Source organism: Malus domestica, chromosome 04, assembly GCF_042453785.1.
Source record: "Malus domestica chromosome 04, GDT2T_hap1".
Lineage (NCBI taxonomy): Eukaryota > Viridiplantae > Streptophyta > Magnoliopsida > Rosales > Rosaceae > Malus > Malus domestica.
This window is the reverse complement of record NC_091664.1, coordinates 8,167,589-8,192,349: the sequence shown is the minus strand read 5'-3', so window position 1 is coordinate 8,192,349 and position 24,761 is coordinate 8,167,589. Positions and strand designations below refer to the sequence as shown.

General features: G+C 38.2%; 1 protein-coding gene across 1 annotated transcript; it reads right to left on the bottom strand.

Annotated features, from left to right (window-relative positions):
• Nucleotides 1-1,672: 1,672 nt before the first annotated feature.
• On the bottom strand, nucleotides 1,673-5,791 carry LOC103433009 (WAT1-related protein At5g47470). The gene is made up of 7 exons (XM_008371233.4): nucleotides 5,243-5,791; nucleotides 5,032-5,097; nucleotides 3,214-3,330; nucleotides 2,754-2,994; nucleotides 2,411-2,572; nucleotides 2,109-2,260; nucleotides 1,673-2,016 (listed from the first exon to the last, which is right to left on the bottom strand). Exons 1-7 carry the CDS (start codon nucleotides 5,449-5,451, stop codon nucleotides 1,890-1,892), a joined length of 1,074 nt encoding a protein of 357 aa, XP_008369455.3. The 5' UTR covers nucleotides 5,452-5,791; the 3' UTR covers nucleotides 1,673-1,889.
• Between the last annotated feature and the right edge of the window lie 18,970 nt (nucleotides 5,792-24,761).

Genomic DNA, 24,761 nt, shown 5'->3' with positions numbered 1-24,761 from the left:
TCAGAGTCTGCAGATCACAGTTAAAATAGTGAAGATTAAGTGACATGATTTAATTGGTATAAAAAGAAAACACAATTGGTATATAAGCCCAGATATTGACTCACAGATATTGCCGGTGGCACTCCAACAAGCGGATCTTGGAAAAATCTATTTGCGGCAAGGGCCAGAAGACTGCTTTGCATTCCTGCAATGAGCAACAAAACGGTTAGTTCAAAATTGGACATAATACTCCCACCATCCATACAGGTTAGTTTTGTTGCTTTCGAAACAAGTAATAATTTTGAGCCTCTACCAATTTAAGTGCTTCTGATCAGTAACAATATGGGCAGTAATATATACATTTATGAATTTTTGCAAAAGTTTTACCTAAATTAGTAGAGGTGTGTGCCATTGTCACATTTTTTTTCCGCAATGTCATATCTAACTGCGCATATAAGCCAGTTCGGAAGAATGAATTACAATAACAATAGGTAAAAGCTCAAGGAGCTACAACGTTAAAGCACTTATCCTCCCACACCTAAAGTAAACCACATTCTTAAATGGTTACTGGATTTAGTTCCTTTAAATAGACACTTTGTTGGCCAACAGAAGATAGAAAAAGTAGACACCTTCCTTGACAATTCACTTCGTGACAATCAGTCTCATTTTCGAACAGAGGTCATGATGATGATCAACATCTAACAATGTTTAAAATCACGATGACTGCTAGCATTAATCGCTCACCCATACAAGCTAACATAATTGTAGAACCGATAAGTTCTAATTGGATTCTGCTTCTTGTTCATGTATCTTCTTTTGGTGAGCTGTTTTTCCAAGTACCTAGTTTTAAGAATCACAAAAACCTGACAAGTAGGCCTTGGAACCAAAACTTGGTATGTAAGCCAACTTGATCAAGCCAAATAATTCAGCACTCATTTCCTCAACTGGTTAGGTTAGGAGAACACCAAGCAAAGTTCTCACTGGAATTATATTTCAGCTAGAGTGTAATTTTACTTACAATGCTCAATTTAACATTCATTGTCGATCATATTTATCGTGTCGCATATCCATCTAATTAATAATAATTAACAAGCCATGTAATCGTATTTTGAACCTTGCATATTGTGACTAACGGTAATTCTGCACAACGATTGTTTGTCACGAGCGCGGTCGTATTCTAGAAAGTTCTTTGGCAAAGAAAGCACATCAAAAATATTTTAAAGAAGAATTGTAGTAGTTAATATGAATTATAATATATATGGTTTTACAACATCATATACAATATTGATCCCTCCATAGCAGCCTAGACTTGGTTTTGTGTATAATGTTTTACCACATCTAAACACCCCAAACCCAAAGTAGTTTTTTGGTTAAGTATATTAGACCCAATAACTCAAAAATGATTTAACAGTGTGGTCGAAGTGTTAATTAGAAACTCCTCCAAGAAGAATGTCTGCCAAATGAGTCCTTTTTGGGTTCAACTTGTAGTTAGAAATTTTATGAGCCTTCCCAAATATATAAGAAAAAGAAAGCCCTAGGAATTAAAACTCTCAGTTGCCCAAATCCTTACTCTTCCCAAGCGCCATCTCTATAAAGTAAAATATCACAAGTGGTATTTGTAGCCCCTTCATCATTCTGCAAAAACAGTTAAAAATGCAGGGAACACTTACTGTTCAATGTTGAGCATTAACTATTAAGCAAATTTATAACAATTTTACTGAATTTTTCGGTCACGCATAGCTTGTTCCATCACGTTGTGTTGTCACATTAACACTAGTACTATGCATCAAAATCATTCACATTACTTACAGGCGATTAGTCTGTAGCCCGTAGAACGATGCCTTCAAATTCTGTTTATCCCTATCTGTCTAAACTGAAACCAAAACCTATCTATACACAAACAAATGATATCAACTTAACAGAGGCTTCTCTGCATCAAACTCACTTTCTAAGTCACCCACATCTAAGTAGCCTTCCTTCCCCTTTGCCCATAGGAAGAAGTAGAGCCCAGTAAACATGAGGCACATACCGGCAAAGCTGCATTATTGAGACCAAAGCAACAAATTAATACAAAAAGAGAAAAAAGAGAAAAAGAGAAAAACTATTTCAGTACTAGATAACTAAAGTACCTTCCAACGCTAATGGCATCTCCCAATGTGATAACTGAGAGAACAACCGAGCAAACCGTTCCGATGGGGCTAAACATGGAAACCAAAACCGGCCCTCTTTTCTTCATTGCCCATCCGTTGAAGCTCACAGATGCTCCGCTTACTACACCTCCCTGTGTATATTTGATTAAAAGAGCGGTGTCATATATACTAAGCCCTTGGGACTAGCCCGAGTGATGGTGGGTGGAGAAAGTGACTAGGGTTATGATTGATTATACGTTCAACGCATACCAAAGTATCGAGAGAGAGAGAGGCGTACTTACCAGTAGAGAGAAGCCAATCAATTGTTTTGCACTCACAAGTGGCCAACCAGTTTCTATTTTATGATCTTGAATAATTTGTACAGCCGCAGTTAGAAACGCCCCTATCAAAGATGTTATGGCGCACAAGGACATAGGTGCAGGAAAATCACCCAATGTTGTAGCCTGTCAAACATCATAAAAAATGCTAATCCATAAAAAACAAAAGAAAAATATATTAAACAATGATAATCTTCTGTTCTTGGCAAATGTTTATGTTGTCCGATCTCACGTATCATCGAATTCAGATTCACAGTCAGATAACAATTAAAGTTAACAATTATATTAATACTAGTTGTATGTTCACCTGCAAGACAATATTGCTGGACAAAACAAACACAGCAGCAAGGAGATACAAGCAACCAATAATCTTTTGCTTATCAAAGAGTGATTCAGGAGAAAGAGCTCGAAACTGGGGCTGTGCTTCTGCTTCGGTAGGACTGGCAGTGCTTTGCATTACGCTCATTGTGATAGCTCCTACCACGCACAGAATTGTGCCTAGAATCTTCATTTTGCTGTATAGGCAACTAATTTTCACTCTCTCCAATCTGCATAACCATTATAAATATTATTATATTAGTATTTGTTTAATTCAACAATTTCCGTACATGAGATTTGTTATGATCTCTTCCAACAAAGTCGAGACTAAAATGTCCAAATGATTATCCCCATACATTATGTTAACTATTCTAATAGTTTGCCACTTCCTTCTCTTCATCATCTTCTTTACTTGAGAAAAAAAGAAAGAAAAAAATGAGATCAAATACCTAACAGTACACGCGATGGCGAAAATAAACCCAGGAGCAAGGTTTGGCATGGCTGCTGCCATTGCTGGTGAAGTCAACTGGATCCCCTTTAGAAATAATGTCTGGAACAAAGTTACCCTGCAAAACAAGAAAAAAGGAAAATAACTTTACTACCACTTTTTCTTTCATAATTTTCTCTGTTTATTTTTTAAATTAGAGGAGGAAAAGGACAAGTAAGTGTAAAAACAATTTAAATTTAAAGAATCTGTATTTCAGTTGAAAAGTTAATTTATATTGACTCAGAACCAAAACAATCATCATTAAGGATCCGTTTTAAAAACTAAAAATTAAAAACTTGTTTGGTTGTTGCTTTAAGTACCAAAATTAAGCCAAATTCAGAAAACCCAAGTAAGTAGTTCTTTTTATTTTATTTTTTATCATAACATCTGAATTTCATTCCCAAATCAAGGATAGATTACAACTTTGTGATATAAACAAAGAAAAACTAAAAATAAAAATAAAATAGTTATTCAACGTGCCCAATTTTAAGGGGAATTTTCACCTTCTAATTTCCTACGGAAAAAATTATTGTGTACAATCAATAGAATTCATAGTATGGATTTAGGTACACGCACAAAATTAGGAAAATCTATCTAGAATTCGTGTTTGCACACCTCTTTAAAATTTAAAATGTTCATCCCACGTTTTAGGAAAACACTTCTCCCACTCTCACACGAACACCTTAAATCCTCACGCACATAGTGTGAGCTTCATTTAGTTTAATTTAACAAAACTACTCTCCTATTCTTTCTGTTTTTCTAAACCCTTAAATTTCAGCGTTTGCAAAGGGAAATTTGCATATAAACATCATCTCACCTATTAGGGGTGTGTGCAAATACACCCAAACTAAAAATCTTGTCAATTTACCACACAAACTCATTTTTAGTGTGAATTTTACCACCTCCATTAGTTTTTGCTAAAAATTTAGTTAAAATGTGTCATCTGCAGCACATGTAATATATTTTTATAATGGTACCTTTGCCACTTAAAACCTATAGACGAACAAGTGTATAAATTCCATTGAACAAAGCTCGTGGGACATATATTCCTTCTCCTCGAGAACAAATTGTAGTTAACGAAATACTTACCCCAAGTTGTCTAAGAGTCTTAGAGTAATAAGCATGAAAAATGATCACTTGCATAACAAATAATTAGTTTTGACAAAATTTCAAATGAAAAATAAAAGAGGCGGTAAATTAACACTATAAATATAATTTTGGTGGTAAATTAGCAGGATTTTTAATTTGGATGACAATGCATGTGCTCTTTCACCAATAACTATGTCAAGATAAGTATTGTATAGGATTAAAAGCATGTACAGCAATTTCCAGCCCAAGTTTTAAGAATGAATCAAATGAAATATAATAGAAGTAAAACCTTAAAAAAAGGCATTGAGTTCGGTGAAATTGAAGAACACTAGTTAGATTGCATCTTCCAAATTTAGGAAGAGTGATCTTTCACTTCCCACATTATCAGGGTAAAAAAAGCCAACCCAGAATAAAAAAAAAAAAAAAAAAAAGTGAATATATTAAAAATGTTTCCGCGAATTTGAATCGCATTACCCATTTTCCCACCCTTAGACCATCTCCAACCCTTGGAGATGGTTTGTGGGGATTTTAAAGCTTATATTTTAAGTTTTATCCCATGGGTTGGAGATGGTCTTAGAATAGATAATATCGTTTGTTCCAACAAAAAAAAAAAAAAAATTCCAGAAACCTTCAAGGGAATTATGCAAATTATAATAACTAGTTAGAAACAAAAGATTTTAGAAATTCATACCCTCCAAAGGCGATCAAAAGCAACTGTATCAAGAACTTCAAGCTGATTTTCTTCGGCCATGTGTGCCTGCAAACACAAATTCATCTATCATCAAACACCAAAATCTACTGAAACCCAAATTAGATTCTGTCGGCTATAATTGTTTAAATTTCGAAATTAAATAAAAACAATTACTTCTGAATTGACGAGAGAGAAATGCATACGTACGTACCTTTCAAAATAAGCGGCAATGGGGGAGAGGACGATGAAAGTGGACAAGGTAGAGAAGATAACAATGGTGAGAGGGTCAAGCCCCAAAGACATGACATAGCTTAGCAACACAGCATTCCCAGCATACACAAATTGCACCCCTACCAACCCCCCTATTATCGCAACATCTTCAATCACCTCCCTATTCATCCTGAATAATATTTCCTCCATATTTTCCGTGCAACTTTTCCTTCTCACCAGAAAAAAAAATTCAAATTAAAACCCTAAAACAAATATTGTATTTCTCGCTGCTGCTTCTTCTTGTGTCATGATCTTCTCTCCTGGTTCTCCATGTTTTGGGTTTTTGTTTTGGTTTCGTTTGCTGTTTGGTTTTTCTGTCCTTGCAGTTTTGTTTGGTTACGTTTTCTCATCAATCGTGTTCAGCTAACGTTCATGGGGGTTGAGGCAGTTTTCTAAATTTTATTCTCCACCAACCAGTCTTCTCTCCTGGCCTTTCGGGTGAAAGCGGATCTCTCTCTTGTCCTCTTTTAGTACATAAAAAGTTAAGCGCTTCCCCTTTTCGAACTCTCTTTGTTTTTATCTCATTAGTTTTGATAAGTTTGGATTTGAGTTGCTAAATTCTCTCTGAAAATCGACAATTGCTTTCCACATTGCACCCACCACGTTAATAGATCATAATAATCAAACGGGAAAAAAGTAGTTGGGCCACTAAATTTGATGGTTGTCAACCTCTATGTCCCATCTGTCTTTTTTCTTTGTTTGCAGGTAAGTGGTTTTAATAAAGAAACTAGCTTATGTCCACACACTTTTTACGTGTGGGTAATTTTTTATTTTTGTTTTTAAAAAAAAAAAATATATAATTAGAATCGATGGTTTTTTGTTCAAAAAAATAAGAAGAAGAGAGAGGGAGAGAAAAAGAGAACGTGGAAACGAGGGATGAGTTTTTTTTTTTTTTTTTTAATACATCGATAATTTTATATGGGGAGTTCAACTAAGTCACACAATAAGCAACTTAATTTGGTATCAATATTTTTATTTTATTACGATCATATGTAGGTGATTTTTTTTTTATTTTTTGGAGAGAAGTACGATATTTATTAGAGTAAGGAAAATACGTACATCAATATGACGATGGGGTGCACCATGGGTCTCGATGTCCCGGATAATGAATGTTAATGCACAAAACCGGAGGTCTTGGAATAACCTAAATCCGACCATGAATCTGCTTGAAATGTAAATAACACAAGATGTATCGTGGTTCATCTCAAGGTTTGGGCTACGTCCACACTGATTATTGTATTTCTCTGTTTGTGAGGGAGAGAGATGGAGGGAGCTTCTAAGGGTGAGAGAGCCCTTCCATGGCCTAAAGAAATTGGCCTCTTCTAATTGTGAGGGTGATGAGTCCTTTTATAGAATAAGGGCTCCTGACTTATTACATATTTGCCCCTTCCTTTATTACATAATGACATTTAAGTCCCATGAGTATTTGTACAAGATCTAAATACGGAGGCCCTAAATATGGTATAAACAGTAGTCCCCCAAGTCTTCAGTTAAGAGAGTTTTTTGGTTGGAGACTTTGAAATTCAGTCCATGTGTGGGCCGAAGTAACTAGATGTTGTCTTGAACTGATGCTCGATATGAGGTGGTGTTTAATCTGAAATGATGCTCAACTAGAAGTAGCACATGTTGTGAGGTTGCTCTGCTTGTGGCTTATGTTGCCTTGGTTGGCTCGGCTTGTGGCGTTTGAAGGTGAGGGAGTCCCTTTTATAGAATAGGGGCTCGCTCCTCTTTACAAAAATGATGGGTTAGAGTTGGTGCTTGAGGCGAGGCGGTTGCTCAACTGACGATAATGCTCTCTAATGAAGGTAAGGGAGTCCCTTTTATAAAATAAAGGCTCGCTCTTCAGTACATAAATAATGGGCTAAGTCTCCCAAGTATTTTTTCATGAGGCCCAATATATGGTACATAATGTAGTCTCCCAAGTCTTCGGTCAATAAAGTCTGTTGGCTGGAAACTTCAAATTGAATCTGTGTATGGGTCGAAGTAGCGGTTGTTCGGAGGCGGTATTTGTATACCCTGCACTTGAGCTTTGCAGGTGAAGCTTTGCAAGTGAAGCTTTGCAAGTGAAGCTTTGAAGCTGGAGCTCTGTAAATGAAGCTTTTGAAGCTAGAGCTTTTGTAAATGAAGCTTTTGAAGCTAGAGCTCTGTAGATGAAGCTTTTGAAGTAAGAGCTCTTGTAAATGAAGCTTTTGAAACTAGAGCTCTGTAAATGAAGCTTTTGAAGCTAGAGCTTTTGTAAATGAAGCTTTTGAAGCTGATTGACATAAGTGATGCTCATGAATGTTTATGTTGATTGATATGAGTGATGCTCATGGATGTTGACATGAGTAATGCTCATGGATGTTGACATGAGTGATGCTCATGAATGTTTATGTATGATTGATATAAGTAATGCTCATAAATGTTTATGTATGATTGACATAAGTAATGCTCATTTATAATTTGGGAGTACTGGACGTACTTTTGATCACCTGGTTGGTGGTAATAGCGGCAGGTTGTCGAATAATTTTGGAGTACTGGGCGTACTTTTGATTACTTGGTTGGTGGTAATAGTGGTAGGTTGCCGAATAATTGTGGAGTACTGGGCGTACTTTTGATCACCTGGTTGGTGGTAATAGCGGCAGATTGTCGAATAATTGTGGAGTACTGGGCGTACTTTTGATTGCTTGCTTGGAGCTATTTTGGGCTTATGGGCATTCGCCCTCTACACAACATTCCAACCCATTTATTTTGGGCTTTGCCGTTTTTTTTAATTACCCTATGATGGGGTTTATACAGATGTTTCCAAAAGATAAGAAAAATAAATTACATCATACATCTGTAAAAAAAAAAAAAAGTAAATGACATCATTCTGGTGGGGTGTTTATTCCTTGCTTTTGCAGATTTGCGTGCCTGTTATCCATTGCTTTTCTGTGGGTCGTCGACAAACTGAAGAAAACACCAACTTGCTTCAGCTTTCAACCAAAGAAAGCATAATTCTTTCTTTTCTCTTTTCCTTTTTGCTTTCCACTGCGTTTGCTTTGCTTTTGCTTTCCCATGTGCTCTCGCAGACAATGGGTTGAGAGAACACTATTGTAAGGCTATCTTTTGCTTTTCTTGATCTCTCTCATGCCTCCACAGTGTGGTAGCTGAAAGCTTGTCCCTCCTCTGTCCACTGACTATGTCGACATTCATAAAATAAAGCCAATTCCATTTGAGCAAAAAATAACCCCACCGACACCTGTCTCTGGTAGCCAGAGGTTGGTACAGGGTGTATTGTAGCAGAACCCACCTGTTTGATTTCCTCAAAACGGTGGAACATTACCGACTGCCAAAACTGTTGACTCCAGTCGGTGGTTACTGCCATTCACAGCTGCTTCATCCACGCGTCCTTGCTAATTTCCTGCCTGTGATTCACCATCTAACAACTCCTCAATTTCAGTGTCATGCTTTAGTCGGTGGTCATTGCCACTTAAAACTCCTTCCTCCACATGCCTTGTATGATGACGAATTTGCTGCTCACCATGCAACATCACATCATTTTTTGCCATGCTGAAAATTGTTATCATCATACCCCTTATCTTCTTCCACTTGACTTGGAAGTTCAACCACTATTGCTATAGTTGATGTTGGCTTAGTCTTGAAAACAGAGCAACACTCAGGTCTGGGCGGACCAGAGCTTCAACGAGGGAAGTGAGGCAATAAACCTGGCAGCAAAGACGCATCAGGGTGAGCATCATTGCACCATAGCTTTGAAGTGATGAAGAGCTGGTCTCTGGAATCAACAAGGCCAAGTTCGAGAGCTTCCTTAATGGCTTTGCCCAGAGTCTGCTCAGAGCCATATATCGAAGCCGTATCAAAATGCCTGTAGCTGAGCTTGATGGCCTCAACCATTACCATTTTCAACGTGTCAGGCTGTAAGTTGTCGTTTGCCGTGCCGAAGGCGAGCACGGGCATGCTCTTGGGGCCGGCGGAGGAGTCGAACACCACTTCCAGGATTTTGGTTACTGCTGCCATCTTTGAAAACTCGAGTATTGAATTGAAGTTTGCTTGTTTTATACGGGATATGGGAAAAACACAGTGGAAATGATCTCTCTCTCCTGGTCCTAACAGAAATCAGAAAATGAAAGCTAGCGCAAATTCACGGCAGAGGTGAAAAAAATGAAAGAGAACCGATACAGATTTTCGTGTCGTTTCCCACAGACGGCGCCAAATGTTGATGCACAAAATCGAAAGTCTTGGAACAACGTAAATCTGACCGTGAATCTGCATGAAATGTAAATAACACAAGATGTATCGTGGTTCACCTCAAGGTTTGGGCTACGTCCACACTGATTATTGTATTTTTCTGTTTGTGAGGGAGAGAGATGGAGAGAGCTTCTAAGGGTGAGAGAGCCCTTCCATGGCCTAAGAAATTGGCTTCTCCTAATTGTGAGGGTGAGAAGTCCTTTTATAGAATAAGGGCTCCTCACTTATTACATATTTGCCCATTCCTTTATTACATAATTACATTTAAGTCCCATGAGTATTTGTACGAGATCTAAATACGGAGGCCCTAAATATGGTATAAATAGTAGTCCCACAAGTCTTTAGTCAAGAGAGTCTTTTGGCTGGAGACTTTAAAATTCAGTCCATGTGTGGGCCGAAGTAACTAGATGTTGTCTTGAACTGATGCTCGATATGAGGCGATGCTCAATCTGAAATGATGCTCAACTGGAAGTAGCACATGTTGCGAGGTTGCTCTGCTTGTGGCTTATGTTGCCTTGGTTGGCTCGGCTTGTGGCGTTTGAAGGTGTGAGAGTCCCTTTTATAGAATAAGGGCTTGCTCATCTTTACAAAAATGATGGGTTAGAGTTGGTGCTCGCGGCGAGGTGGTTGCTCAGCTGGCGGTGATGCTATCTAATGAAGGTAAGGGAGTCCCTTTTATAAAATAAGGGCTCGCTCTTCAGTACATAAATAATGGGCTAAGTTCCCCAAGTATTTTTTCATGAGGCCCAGTTGAGGCCCAATATATGGTACATGATGTAGTCCCCCAAGTCTTCGGTTAATAAAGTCTGTTGGCTAGAGACTTCAAATTGAATCCGTGTATGGGCCGAAGTAGCGGTTGTTCGGAGTGATATGAGCATATTTATGCGACTTAGTTAGCTTGTTCTTGTGCATTTACGTTGTGTTTTCTTGGTTAAGTTAGTCTTTTAAGCCATTTTCGTGTGTTTTCAGGTTTTAAGGACAAAGTATGCAAAGAAGTGCATTTTGGAGCCTTTTGGAGCAAAAGTGAGCTTGGATTGAATAGCACATGCTTGGAACAAAAGGAATGGATGAAATTGAAGATTTGAAGATTTAAGGAGTCCTAATTGACGACGAATTCCTAATCAACGAAAGATTCCTAGTTGAAGATGGATTCCTAGAAGAATGAAGATTCCTACTCAAACATGGTTTCCTACTTGAAGTAGGAAAGTTAAGCTTAAAGTTTCCTATTTTGGGTTGATCTTTCCTAAACCTAGATGGCCTTAAGTTCCAGCAACATCGAAGGTTTCCTAAGCATTTTTTGACACAAAGAAAGGTTCTAGAACACTTCCCTATCCTTGTCGTTCATCTCCTTGGGTTTGTGGGTTTCTAGAAGCCCTATCCCTTCATTTCCTATCCTTGTTGCACAAGAAAACCAATCCCTTTCAGATTTAGGACCTTTGCCAAACCTAAGCCCTTCTAGAAACCTTTTTCCTTGCCTTGCAAGGCATTCTAGAAGCCCAATCTCTTTCCTACATATCTGCCGCACCTTTTAAGCCTTTTCCCCTTTGAATTCTAATTGTTTGGGCCCTAATCCTTATTTTCTGCCAAGTCCAAGGCCTAATCTGATTTCCCTAAGGTTTTATGTCCCTATATATATTCATATTAACTCTATGCCGCAACACACACCTCCCATATTCACAATTCATGCCAGAAACCCTTTTTCCCTCTTTGTTGCAGCCATCCCTCACCATTCTCCATAGTTTCTGACCTAAAACAACCCCTGCCGCACCATACACTTATCCTAGCCTTAACCCCATCCTTCTACACCATTCATAACCCCCAAAGCCTGTCCCTAGACCTTGTGCAGCAACAAGGAGGAATGAGGAAAGTTCGTGGACGTGCTTGCTGTTTAGTTTGGAGCGTTGGAGCGTCTAGGTGTTTTCTTTCTTTTGTTTTCAATGAATAAATATGTTTATCTTTGCTTTGCGATTATGAGGAACTAAACCCTTTTTGGCTAGGGGGAGATTCAAAGCCATGAACATGCTTGCAATATGAATTTATTACCTTTGGTTGTATTTCATAAATTGTGAATTCAATTTGTTTAACTGTTTGATTGATAACTTATTCATGTTTTTTTATTAAGGATGCATACTTAGTTTGCATGCATGAATATGATGCTAGAATATAAGGGAGTTTCACCTAATAGTTACAAACATATATTCACAAATAGTGAAGGTCGCTTATAAATGATTGCGTTAAATGAATTCTTGGCAAGAGTTTCATGCTCATCATAGTTACAATTGCCTCGTCAATACTTATAGTTTTCTTGATGCTTAATGATCTTTGATTGTGTCTCTATTGTGCAATTCACGTAGGGAACTTTTAGAGAATGTTTTGAATTGTTGTATGCAATCATCCAATTCAATAACTTAAGGAGAACTTGAAGGTTAATTTAAGTGGACCTAATTAACCTGAGGTGTTGAGTTTCATAGTTTGTTGAAAGAACAACTGAAAATTGGTTTATGTGCAAGTGTGTCATGTGTGGAGAAGAACCCTCTAGCTAGCCCATCATCCACCTTATTCCCCAGATTCGTCCAAAATCTATTTTAGTTTACAATTTGTTTGTTTTGTTTTCAAATTCGTCAAAATCAAATCCCCATTTACTTTGAAGTGTTAGATTAGTTAAAATCTGTTTTGAGTTGTGTTGTTAAGTGTCTTGAGTCAAGCTAAAACCTAATTTCGTCCAAATAACTCCCTAGAGTCAGTTTAGTGTCTATTTCATTGTTTTGTGCTGTTTTGAGTCTTTCTAGTTAGTTTTGAGTCTTGTGAGTTTATATTGAGTCTTTTTTAATCTAGTTTAGGGTTTTAAACTTAGTTTTATGTTTTTTAGTCAGTTTCAAGTGTTTTAGCAATCTCTACTAATCCCCGGTTTAGAACCATCCCTACTTGCATCTCTACTACAATTGTCAACAAGAGGGTTTAATTTGTGTGTTAACTTTTATCACATTACGGAGGCGGTATTTGTATACCCTGCACTTGAGCTTTGTAGGTGAAACTTTGCAAGTGAAGCTTTGAAGCTGGAGCTCTGTAAATGAAGCTTTTGAAGCTAGAGCTTTTGTAAATGAAGCTTTTGAAGCTAGAGCTCTGTAGATGAAGCTTTTGAAGCTAGAGCTTTTGTAAATGAAGTTTTTGAAGCTAGAGCTGTTGTAAATGAAGCTTTTGAAGCTAATTGACATGAGTGATGCTCATGAATGTTTATGTTGATTGATATGAGTGATGCTTATGGATGTTGACATGAGTGATACTTATGAAGTGATGCTCATGAATGTTTATGTATGATTGATATGAGTAATGCTCATGAATGTTTATGTATGATTGACATGAGTAATGCTCATGTATAATTTGGGAGTACTGGATGTACTTTTGATCACCTGGTTGGTGGTAATAGCGGCAGGTTGCCGAATAATTTTGGAGTACTAGACGTACTTTTGATCACCTGGTTGGTGGTAATAGTGGCAGGTTGCCGAATAATTGTGGAGTACTGGGCGTACTTTTGATCACCTGGTTGGTGGTAATAGCGGCAGGTTGTCGAATAATTGTGGAGTACTGGACGTATTTTTGATAGCCTACTTGGAGCTATTTTGGGCGCATGGGCCTTCGCCCCCTACACAACATTCCAGCCCATTTACTTTGGTCTTTGCACTTTTTTTTTATTACCCTCTGATGGAGTTTATACAGATGTTTTCGAAAGATAAGAAAAATAAATTACATCATACATTTATCAAAAAAAAAAAAGTGAATCACATCATTCTGGTGGGGGGTTTATTCCTTGCTTTTGTAGATTTGCGTGCCTGCTATCCATAGCTTTTCTGTGGGTGGTCGACAAACTGAAGAAAACACCAACTTGCTTCAGCTTTCAACCAAAGAAAGCATAATTCTTTCTTTTCTCTTTTCCTTTTTGCTTTCCATTACGTTTGCTTTGCTTTTGCTTTCCCATGTGCTCTCGCAGATAATGGGTTGAGAAAACATTGTTGTAAGGCTATCTTTTGCTTTTCTTGATCTCTCCCATGCCTCCACAGTGTGGTACCTGAAAGCTTGTCCCTCGTCTGTCTACTGACCATGTCGACTTTCATAAAATAGAGCCAATTCCATTTGAGCAGAAAATAACCCCACCGACACCTGTCTCTGGTGGCCAAAGGTTGGTACACGGTGTATTGTAGCAGAACCCATCTGTTTGATTTCCTCAAAACGGTGGAACATTACCGACTGCCAAAACTGTTGACTCCAGTCGGTGGTTACTGCCATTCACAGCTGCTTCATCCATGCGTCCTTGCTAATTTCCTGCCTGCGATTCACCGTCTAACAACACCTTAATTTCAGTGTCATGCTTCAGTCGGTGGTCATTGCCACTTAAAACTCTTTCCTCCACGTGCCTTGTATGATGACGAATTTGCTGCTCACCATGCAACAGCACATCATTTTTTGCCATGTTGAAAATTGCTAGCATCATAGCCCTCATCTTCTTCCACTTGACTTGGAAGTTCAACCATTATTGCTACAGTTGGTGTTGGCTCATTCTTGAAAATAGAGCAACACTCAGGTCTTGGCGGACCAAAGCTTCAACGAGGGAAGTGAGGCAATAAACCCAGCATCAAAGACGCATCAGGGTGAGCATCATTGCACCATAGCTTTGAAATGATGAAGAGCTGGTCTTTGGAATCAACAAGGCCAAGTTCGAGAGCTTCCTTAATGGCTTCGCCCAGAGTCTGCTCGGAGCTATATATCGAAGCCGTATCAAAATGCCTGTAGCTGAGCTTGATGGCCTCAACCACTGCCATTTTCAACGTGTTAGGCTGTTTGTTGTCGTATGCCGTGCCGAAGGTGAGCACGGGCATGCTCTTGGGGCCGGCGGAGGAGTCAAGCACCACTTCCTGGATTTGGGTTGCTGTTGCCATCTTTGAAAACTCAAGTATTGAATTAAAGTTTGCTTGTTTTATACGGGATATGGGAAAAACACAGTGGAAAGGATCTCTCTCTCCTGGTCCAGACAGAAATCAAAAAATGAAAGCTGGCGCAGATTCGCGGCGGAGGTGAAAAAAATGAAAGAGAACCGACACAGCTTTTCGTGTCGTTTCCCACAGACGGCGCCAAATGTTGATGCACAAAACTGGAAGTCTTGAAACAACGTAAATCCAACTGTGAATCTGCATGAAATGTAAATAACACAAGATGTATCGTGGTTCACCTCAAGGTTTGGGCTACGTCCACACTGATTATTGTATTTCTCTGTTTGTGAGGGAGAGAGATGGAGGAAGCTTCTGAGGGTGAGAGAGCCCTTCCATGGCCTAAGAAATTGACCTCTCCTAATTGTTAGGGTGAAGAGTCCTTTTATAGAATAAGGGCTCCTCACTTATTACATATTTTCCCCTTCCTTTATTACATAATTACATTTAAGTCCCCTGAGTATTTGTACGAGATCTAAATACGGAGGCCCTAAATATGGTATAAACAATGAACAATATAACCATCCTCCAAACATTACAAAAAACAATAACTAATTAAGAAACATCCTCGATTAGAGTATCTTGAAGTAAAATTGGTGGGTGTACACACCAGACCATCTCAGCCACACATCCAAGTCCAAAAATTAATTAAGATTGTATGTAGGTGTTTGGACCCGATTTTACAGAATCAGTTCGGTGTTCATGCATAGTTGTCTTGGAGTTTAAGTACATCAACAAATAGATTTTTATCCAACAAGATTGTAGTTAGGTTCCATCTTGTCATATGGCCTTCATGCATAGTTGCGGCTGAATATATCAGCATGGGGTTTGATTATAGTAGTTGGATGCATGGTCTTTATGCATGCATAGGTAACCTGCAGGTGGGATAAGTTCGAGTAGCAAATTGGTAGGTGTTTGTAATGTGTGAGGCATATGGGCATTGAGAAAAACAAGGTGATTGTTTTGGATGTGAAAAGAACCGTGTGTGACTATCCAACAAATTCAATGATGGGATAAAGTAAAGTCAAAGTTGGAATAGAAGAGGATTAAGTGCAATTGAACCCTATGTGGTCATTGTTTTATTTTTCAGAATATTCCATTACACGTCTTTAGGTGCAATTGAAATCCTCTGCTTATCGTTCAGGCCGTGCCAAGCAAGTACATCAGCCCTATAAATACATAGGCAGTGACAACGAAAAGAGCCCCTCCAATTCAACACACAAATTGCCCTGCACAACCTCTCTCAACAACCTTGAGATTTTTTTTATTTTCTTTTTCTGCCAACACATCTTCAGTTTGGACAAACAACATTGTGAAGGCAACCGGTGATACCTTTAGTTTGGATAAACAACACTATCGCCGTAGAACCAGCCGACCACGGAACACCTTTAGTTTGGATAAACAGCATTGCGTCGAGGTCGACTAGTTATCTATCCTAACTCGGTTGAGAAATACTTTCGGGTCTTTATTGGCAGAGGTCATCTCATTAGCCTTTTCGACGAGGTCCTTACAGACTATTAGGGCTCGGCACATTGAACGCCGAGTTGTTTTATGATTGGATTCTCACAAGTAAGCTTTAGAGTTCGGCATTCTGACGGCCGAACTACATTTACCATCAAGACATATATTTGTTTTGAGTATCTGTGCCCTTATACCCTGGTGTCGATTCGACGTGCTTATACACTTATGAATATAATCACCGTGACCAAATCTGACGCCGACTATTTGTGAACTTCGTAGAACTAGCAGCCTTGTCTTTAGGCTCTAGAACTTGAAGGCCAAGATTGTTCCTTCCTCGACAGCAATCGTAAGATCAAGAAGTCAGCAGTGCACCAACGCAACATCAACATATTTTACTCTTCGACTGAGCTAGGCCGACGAGTTGGCAAACCCCACATCAACCGAATGACGTAGTTAGCTCACTAGTTACTCAGCATGCCCGTGGGACACAGTGCTAAAACTACAAAGTTCACATGATATATCAAGATCACAATCAGGATGAGATTCGGCGCCTATTCAAGGAAATTGTCGAGCAACAAAAATGACTTGGCCGGATCATTGAAGCACATGAAGAAAGGCATAAATATTTCTCTCAAATGATAAAGGTGAAGGTTCATCACAGCTTACAAGATCAATAGTTAAATGAGGATAGAGCTCGATTTGATGAGTGGCTCAATAAGAAAACGCCTTTTGGGTTCAAATCAATTCCATTTGAAGAATAGTTGGATCAAAAGACCAGGGGACAATTTTTCACTCTGGCCACAATCAACATTTGGCCTAAGAAGATTGTCGAGACGGCCGAAGAAGAACCTAGGCCACCTGTATTTTTGGTCGAGACTGAAATTATGGTAGGCCTAGAAGCAAAAGTTCAAGTTTCTGAGCCACAAATCGACTTAGAAAATGATTTGTCAGAGGAGTGCTTCAATGATGAACAAGGCCGAGATATAGGCCTAGCCGAAAAAACCACGCCAATCGATATGATTATTGGTGATAAAGCCGATATGGAGAAATCTCATTTGGCTAAGTTGTTCGAGTTAAAAGCCGAAATTGGCAAAATTATTATGCCTGGGGGCCATAATAATTGTTCAACACATTCGGCAACTGAAAGTGGAAAATATTTCGCTAAGTCAAAAATATTTGGAGAAAATTCTTTATTCAGCCTAGAGCGAAATCAATTTGAAAAATTTTGATATAAAAAGATCTCGGCTTGGAATAAAGCATCGTTGGCCTCCTCCTGATTATAGTTCAGCCACTTTTATTTCCATTTGCTACTAAAAAAAATCATAATAAGAATAAATTATTTTCTTAAACATTCAGCTGCCCAACCGATGCTTAAGAAAATAAATGGGGCACATGTGGTACATTTCGATGGTTCAAATTATTTCGCCGAGAATGAGTGAATTATATAGAGCTACTTGGTGAAGCCTGATACTCAGTGCAGAAAAGAAGGAAAAGGAGGAATCATGATTTTGCTTCTCAGTTTATCAGAACATCATTGGTAAAGGAAAGGCATGGGGTATTGGGTGATAGGCCATCATATGCTTAATCTTGGCAATCAGTAAAGGTTGCCATTTGGTGGACTTTAAATGCCTGGCGTTCAAAAAGACCTTTTTACTAGTCTTGCTGAGACTATTTTTGTAGCGTGAGAAAAGGCAATCCAAATTGAAGATCAGTTCTCAGTCGTGTAGCTTGGCAGTGATCCGTGGTCCTGGTTCACGTATGGTTTTTTTTTCTAACAATGACCGAGAATCGAGTGGTCTTGAAAGAGATTTGCAGTTGGTGGAGAACTTATATATTATATATGCCACTTAGCATGGCCGAGGAGATTTGGCCGAACAAAATAAAATAAAAAAACGTTTGAGGCCAGTTTTTGGAGTTCGTCCCCCTGAAGGCTTGTTTGAAGATGGAAGAGACATATTGATGAAGACTTTCATTTTGGGTGTTCCCCAAACATATTGATGGAGACTTTTATTTTGGGTGTCCCCCAAATTTCTTCAAAGTAGGTAGTACTTCAACCTATGGACATGTGGCATGAGGAATCATGACTTGCTTTAAGGTACAAGGCAAGTGAGGAATCATGGTTTGCTTTACTGTCATGTCAGAATGCAATTGGGAAGACAAAAATTTTTTTGTTTAGGCCGAGCTTGGCCGACTCATCGAAATATATTTTCCAAGTTATGTAACCAAGTCTATGGATTTAAACTTTTGAAGGCAAAGGAACTGGAGAAAAATGTGGGCCTCATTTGCCAGGCCACAACGGAAACAACAAATTTGGGTCAATGTCAACTGAATCTAGGTTTTATTGTCCTCCACCATATGGCTCAGCATTAATTATTAAGTATTACAATCACTCGGCTCGGACCCCACAATGCGAATATGTATAAGTTGTTGGAAATGTGCCTTAAAACCAATCATATGATGATACTTTACGGACATTTCACATGTTAAACTAATATAGTTTAATATAAAGGCAAAGATTATTGTTTGAAGTCGTCTCATACAAATGTTATACGCTTAAACGATAAGTCCAAGGAATATGTAATTGGGAGAATGCGATCTAAAAAAGTTAGATTCATGAGACCATTCTCTTTCGTATACATATCCTAAACGTTCCTGATCATAGGATTGCCAATTGGGCATTGATAGTCCGTTAAGATCAGTACGTGTTATGTCTTCTCTTAGGGAGAGTGATTGGTCTCGAGTCATTGGTGTGCCTGACACCAAGACAAGCATGTAGGTGCTCAATAGAGAATGAGTCCACTGAACACGATCAACAAGGAGTTCTTATACTCATGTCACATGAGAACTCATGGTTGGGATGCAAAGTAGTCCTTTGACCTGAGGCATCATAGTTGTCTTGTGGTTAGGTCCTTGATCTTTGACTATGTCAAAGTCACTTCGTCAAAGGGTGTCCATGACATAGTTGGGGTTAAGCCACTTAGCCATGGAGGCAAGTGAATGCGCAACAAGGGATCTCTAACCTTCAAACTGTTTGAGGGAGAATACTCTATGATATGATTAAGAATCTTTGGCCAGAGTATGAATGAGATTTAGGAAGTCGTTCCAAATCACATTCAAGGTAATCATATAAGTAAATGAATCACATTGGATAGTAGACATGAATAAACTATCAAACCAAACAATGTGGTCAAGAGTATTGTATTAGAGAAATACTGTATTGCATTGTAATCCTAAACTGAATAGGTTCTCTACCTGTTCTGATTAGCTTGGGTAACCATGACATACTGCTAGGTGTCACTCATGGTTTGTGGAAGCCCTAAACATGTATAATCACTAAAGGGAGAATTGAAAGTAAGTTTCAATTCACAATCGATTTGAAAAAGTTTTAATCGCCCACTGCCTCGCTAAAAGGAACCTAATGGATCATACACCGTGTAAGGTAGAGATTGAAGAAACAACAGAGATGAGTAAGGATAATTAAATGGTTTAATTATTTATGGCTAGGATTAATTAATATGTTAATTAATCAAACGAATAAGTTCATTATAGACCTTGGGTTAGTTTTGGGCCGCAATGCCTAATGGGATTTGAATGTCAAGCCCATTAACTCAAGTTGTATGACAACTTGAAACCAAAAAGGGGTTAAAAGCCCAATGAACCCTTAATGGCTGGCCATATAGAGAGGGGTAGTGAACTTGCCTTAATTGCAAGTTTGCCACTCCATTGTGAGGTGGTATAAAGGCAACTTTATAGCCATTTCATCCTTACGGTTTCTTTTGGAGAAAAGATGAGAACATAAGCTCCCTTTTCTCTCTAAGAGGCCGGTCACCCTAGAGGATTTTAGCTAGCAATCTTACTTCCTCTATGTCACTCATCTCTTCTTCAAGTCCTACCTTGGTGTGGAGACTTAGAGGTTCTCAACTTTGGGAACTTGGAGAATCCTTTCATCCATCCTCATCCAAGAAATCCATGGAGCTAAGAAGCAAGGAATGAAGGCCCTCTCCTTGGGTGATTAGCCTTTGCTTATGCAAAGAGGAATCAACAAAGGTATAAAATTTCTCAACTCACTTTGTTCTTGAGTTGAGTCTTGGTTCACATAACTACTAGGCTTTGAATTTCATGGGTAATGTTTTGTTTTTTGAGTGCATACAAGCATGATTCCGCCTTTAAATGTTAATTTCATGCCATAGATGTTGCTCAAATGAACATGTTTTTCACAAAATTTCCTTCATAAGCCAACTTTTACCGAGCTCGACGAGCATGAGCTGGTGCTCAGCAGTAAAATCATGGGTCTTTTCCATAGCATGGTATCTACAATAAAAGGCTATCTAAATGGGGATTTGTATCTTGTTGGACCTCACCTCAAATTATTATCAAAGGAATGGAATTTTAGAAATTAGTTTGCCGAAAACATTTTTCGGCGGTGGCTTCTCAGTAGTTATCAGCTGTATGTTTTTCTTGGTCATTCGGCGGGGTTACAAGTTTTAAGGCCATCTAGTCAAAGTCGAGGAAAACTTTGATATGCGTTGACGAATAATTTCCTTGACCATTCGGCTTAAGAGCCAAAGCTCAAGAAAACTGGGGGGCAATGTTTGGACCCGATTTTATAGAATCAGTTCGGCGTTAGATGGACGAAATAGTTGGATCACTCCTAGGATAAAGATGTTTGGACCCGATTTTACAGAATCAGTTCGGTGGTGGATGGACAAAATATTTGGATCACTCCTAGGATAAAGATGTTTTTATTTCACGATAATTATTCTGATTAAAGATATCCATATATTATCCATCAGAATAGTTATCTTGGAGTTTAAGTGCATCAACAAATAGATTTTATCCAACAAGATTATAGTTGGATTCTGTTGATACACAAAATCAGTGAGGACTTTGGTACAACAGAAAGTGTTAAGTTTGTGACCTTCGCTAGATTGCTCCGGTCACTAGTGTGGATAAGTATGTAAATGGATAGAGACAGGGAAGCAAACGCAAGATGTATGTGGTTCACCCAGATTGGCTACGTCCACGGAGTAAAGGAGTTCTCATTAATTGTGAAGGGTTTACACAAGTACATAGGTTCAAGCTCTTCTTTAGTGAGTACTAGTGAATGATTTAGTACAAATGACGTTTAGAAATATTGTGAAAGAATGATCTCTATTTATAGAAGAGAGTTTCTAGCTTTGTTCTGACATTGACACGTCTTGTGTTGTTGATGCGAAATAGATAAGCACACAAATTAAACCCTCTTTTTGTCAAATTGTAGCAAAGATGTAAGTAGGGATCGTTCTAAACCGGGGATTAGGAGGGATTGCTAAACACTTGGAAACTGACTTAAAAACTCAAAAACAAAGTTTAAAACACTAAACTAGACTCAAAGAATGCAAAACTAAAGGTTAAAACACTTAAACAAACCTAAAACTCAAAACAGCAACCTAATGACTCAAAACTGCCTAAAAACCACTTTCTGGGCAGTTTTGAGAACCTAACAAGAACTTGGACGAATTTGAGTGAAAACTTGAATCAAAACACTTAGAAACACAAATCAAAACACTTTCTAACTAATCTAAGACTTCAAAATAAAGGGGGATTTGTTTTGGACGAAAATTGAAAACAAAACAGAAACTTAAAACTAAACAGATTGTAAAACGTTTTTGGATGAAAAGGATGGATAAAAGGCTAGTTAGGAGGTTCTTCTCCACACATGTCACACTTGCAAACGAAACGATTTTCAGTTGTTCTTCCAATAAATTATAAATACTCAACGCCCCAAATTAACCGTGAATTGCACTAATTAACCCTCAGTTTCTCCACAAGTTATTAAGTTGGATGATTGCATACGACAACCCAAAACATTCCCTACAAGTTCCCTACATGAATTGCATAATAGAGATACAAGCAAGAATCATTAAGTTCTATGAAAAACATAAGCATTGACGAAGCATTCGTTACTATGAATTGCATGAAACTTATGCCAAGAATTCATTCAACGCGATCGTTTTCAAGCGACCTTCACTACTTGTGATTATAAGATTGTAACTATTAGGTGAAACTCCCTCATAATCTAGCATCATATTCATGCATGAAAACTAAGCGTGCACTCTCAATCAACATACACAAATAAGTTATCAATCAAATAGATGAACGAATTGAATCCACAACTTATGAAATAACAACTGAATGTAATCAAATCATATTGCAAGCATGTACATGGTTTCGAATCACCCCCTAACTAAGAGGGGTTTAGTTCCTCATACTCGCAAAGCAAAGATACATAAATTTAGAAATTAAAACCCAAAGAAAGAAAACACCTAGAAGGCTCCAACTTGGCAGCAAGATCATCAATGATTTTCCTTTCCTCCTTGCTGCGGCAGAGAAGTTTAGAACAGGTTTTGGGTGGTATTTAGGGTGTAGAATGGATGGGGAATGGTAGGGAAAGGTTTAGGGTTGATGGGGGTACGGCTAGGGATGATTTTTGGGCAGAATTTTGGGACTTTGGTGATGGGAAGGTGCGGCAGAATGCAAGGGCAGATTTCTGGCGTGAATGATTGTGTATGAGAGGTGGTGATCTGATCTAGGGGTTATAATGAGTATATATAGGCATCCAAAACCCTAGGGTAATCAGATTAGGGTTTCTAGAAGCCCAAATCCACCAGAAATTAGGTTAAAACAATCAGATTTTTAGTGGGAATAAGGCCTAAGGTGCGGCTAGGGTTAGGGTTTAGAGATGGGCCTATGGTGCGGCAATGTCCAAGAATGTAAGGATGGGTCATCTAGAATCCCAAAGCCAAGAATAGAAACTCTCACAAATGGAAACCTCCAAGAATAGAAACTTCCAACTTTAGAAACTTTGGGTTCTAATTCTGAATTCTTTGTTCTTCACTTTCATTTCTTCATTTCTTAAGCTCCCTTTGACCTTCAACTCGTCCATTCCTTGTGCTCCATAAGTAAAAACGCCATTTTAGCTCAATTATGCTCCATTTTGCACTTCCTTGCATACTTTGTCTCTAAAACCTGAAAACACATAAAACTAGCTTAAAAGACTACGTTAACTAAGAAAACACCATGGAAATGCATAAGAACTAGCTAACTAAGGCGCATAAATATGCTCCTATCAAATTCCCCCACACTTAGCTTTTGCTAGTCCTCGAGCAAAACAAACAAAAGAAAGGAAACAAAACGAAACAAATTAACCAAAACAAACCTAAACCTTCCAACGTTTGCCTCAGGGATTTCCAATGCACATGACATGTTAAAGATTGTTATCCCCACCGATTTGAGTCGTCTTTACACAAGCACGTACTTAATTAAAGCCACTACTTACTAGTTCACAAGTAATCAATTAAAACAATGCTTTGAATGTAGTAACATGCCTTAGAGAATTCCCTCAATTCCTTACAAGATATACACTCTATTTTCACTCAGATTTTCTAACTACACACCCTACACTAGTCATATGTGAGAAGATTGATGTAGATATGAAAACGAATGCTCACATATATGTATCACAAAGAACGCAATTTCTAGAGTTAAGAAGCATGTTTAGATATGATCTCAGGAATGGAATGCTACTACTTAGATGCGAGAACCAGTGACACCATATGCTCATACCAAATTCAAACTCCACAAATTGAAATACACAACACTCAAGATAGAAGTTAAGGGTTGTAACGGGGCTTGGGGTTTTGGTTAACAAAGAAAGGGTAGGGAAAACAAACGTTCTTCAAGCGATAGTAAGCAAAGTAATGAAATTGAGACTTCAAATTCACTTAGAGTGCAGAAGTTAACTTTAACACACAAGGGGGAGACTTAAACAACTCCTTAGGGCCGAATTCATTGTTTTGGACCCTCACTTCAACAAACAATACTTTGGAACTCTTTTTCTCAACTTTTCAACTCTTTTTTTTTTTTTCAAAACTTTTCATACTTTTTTCTTCAATTTTTTCTTTTTCCACGAAATTTTTTTTTTTTCTTTTTTTTCTTTTCTTTCCACACGTGCCTATGGCACACAAAATCACAAAAGAAATACTTCCCCCACACTTGTTTTCTGCCAACATAAATCAAAAGGAATTCAATTTGAATCATGCTTTACTATGCTTTAAGAACAAGGTATGGATGGTCCTAATCTAGGCTAGGTGAGGAGAACATGGGTTAACAAATAACGAAGGCTAACAAGGCCCAATGGGGTTAAAAACCTACAAAACATAATGACATAGGGCACACGGCTTTTTGGCTAAGGTAGTGGTCACTACACAACTTCATCTTGAATGTGTGTTATGCAAATCAATAACATGCTTTGAATGAAATGCGCATGAGTTCTAGCATTTGGAACTAAATGATGAAACGCCTTCTAAGTAGCAACCAAGCAAAGAATAATGAGATCATGCAACGACTTTAGAAAACAAAGAATGCACAGATTTTAACTCTCCAAATAAACGTTTAGGCTCAAGTCTCACAAGGTTGTAGCGTTAGTTTGAGTTCCTTCCTTCAAGCATGTTACAAAAACTGATTTTTTTCTTTTATGATTGCATGTGAATTCATAAGTTATAACCACAACTAAGCATAACAAAGAGTAAATCAAACTTTCATCCATGTTAATCACTCTCTTTAACAGCCATGTAATTACAAACCGAATCCTCATCATTGTGTTGGAAGGTACCCTAAGACACAAACAAACACACAAAAACAACTCTTTTTGGGTTTTTAAAACAAATTTTTCAAATTTTTATGTGATTTTCGGATTTTTACTTCAAAACACACTAAAACACACCAAAACTGCTCAAAAACACTTAAAAA

Coding starts and splice junctions, on each gene's coding strand:
- LOC103433009 (XM_008371233.4), bottom strand. CDS start 5,451: ATGGAGGAAATATTATTCAGGATGAATAGGGAGGTGATTGAAGATGTT. Junction 2,573..2,753: donor CCAGCAATATTGTCTTGCAG/GTGAACATACAA, acceptor GATGTTTGACAG/GCTACAACATTGGGTGATTT. Junction 2,261..2,410: donor TGATTGGCTTCTCTCTACTG/GTAAGTACGCCT, acceptor AAATATACACAG/GGAGGTGTAGTAAGCGGAGC.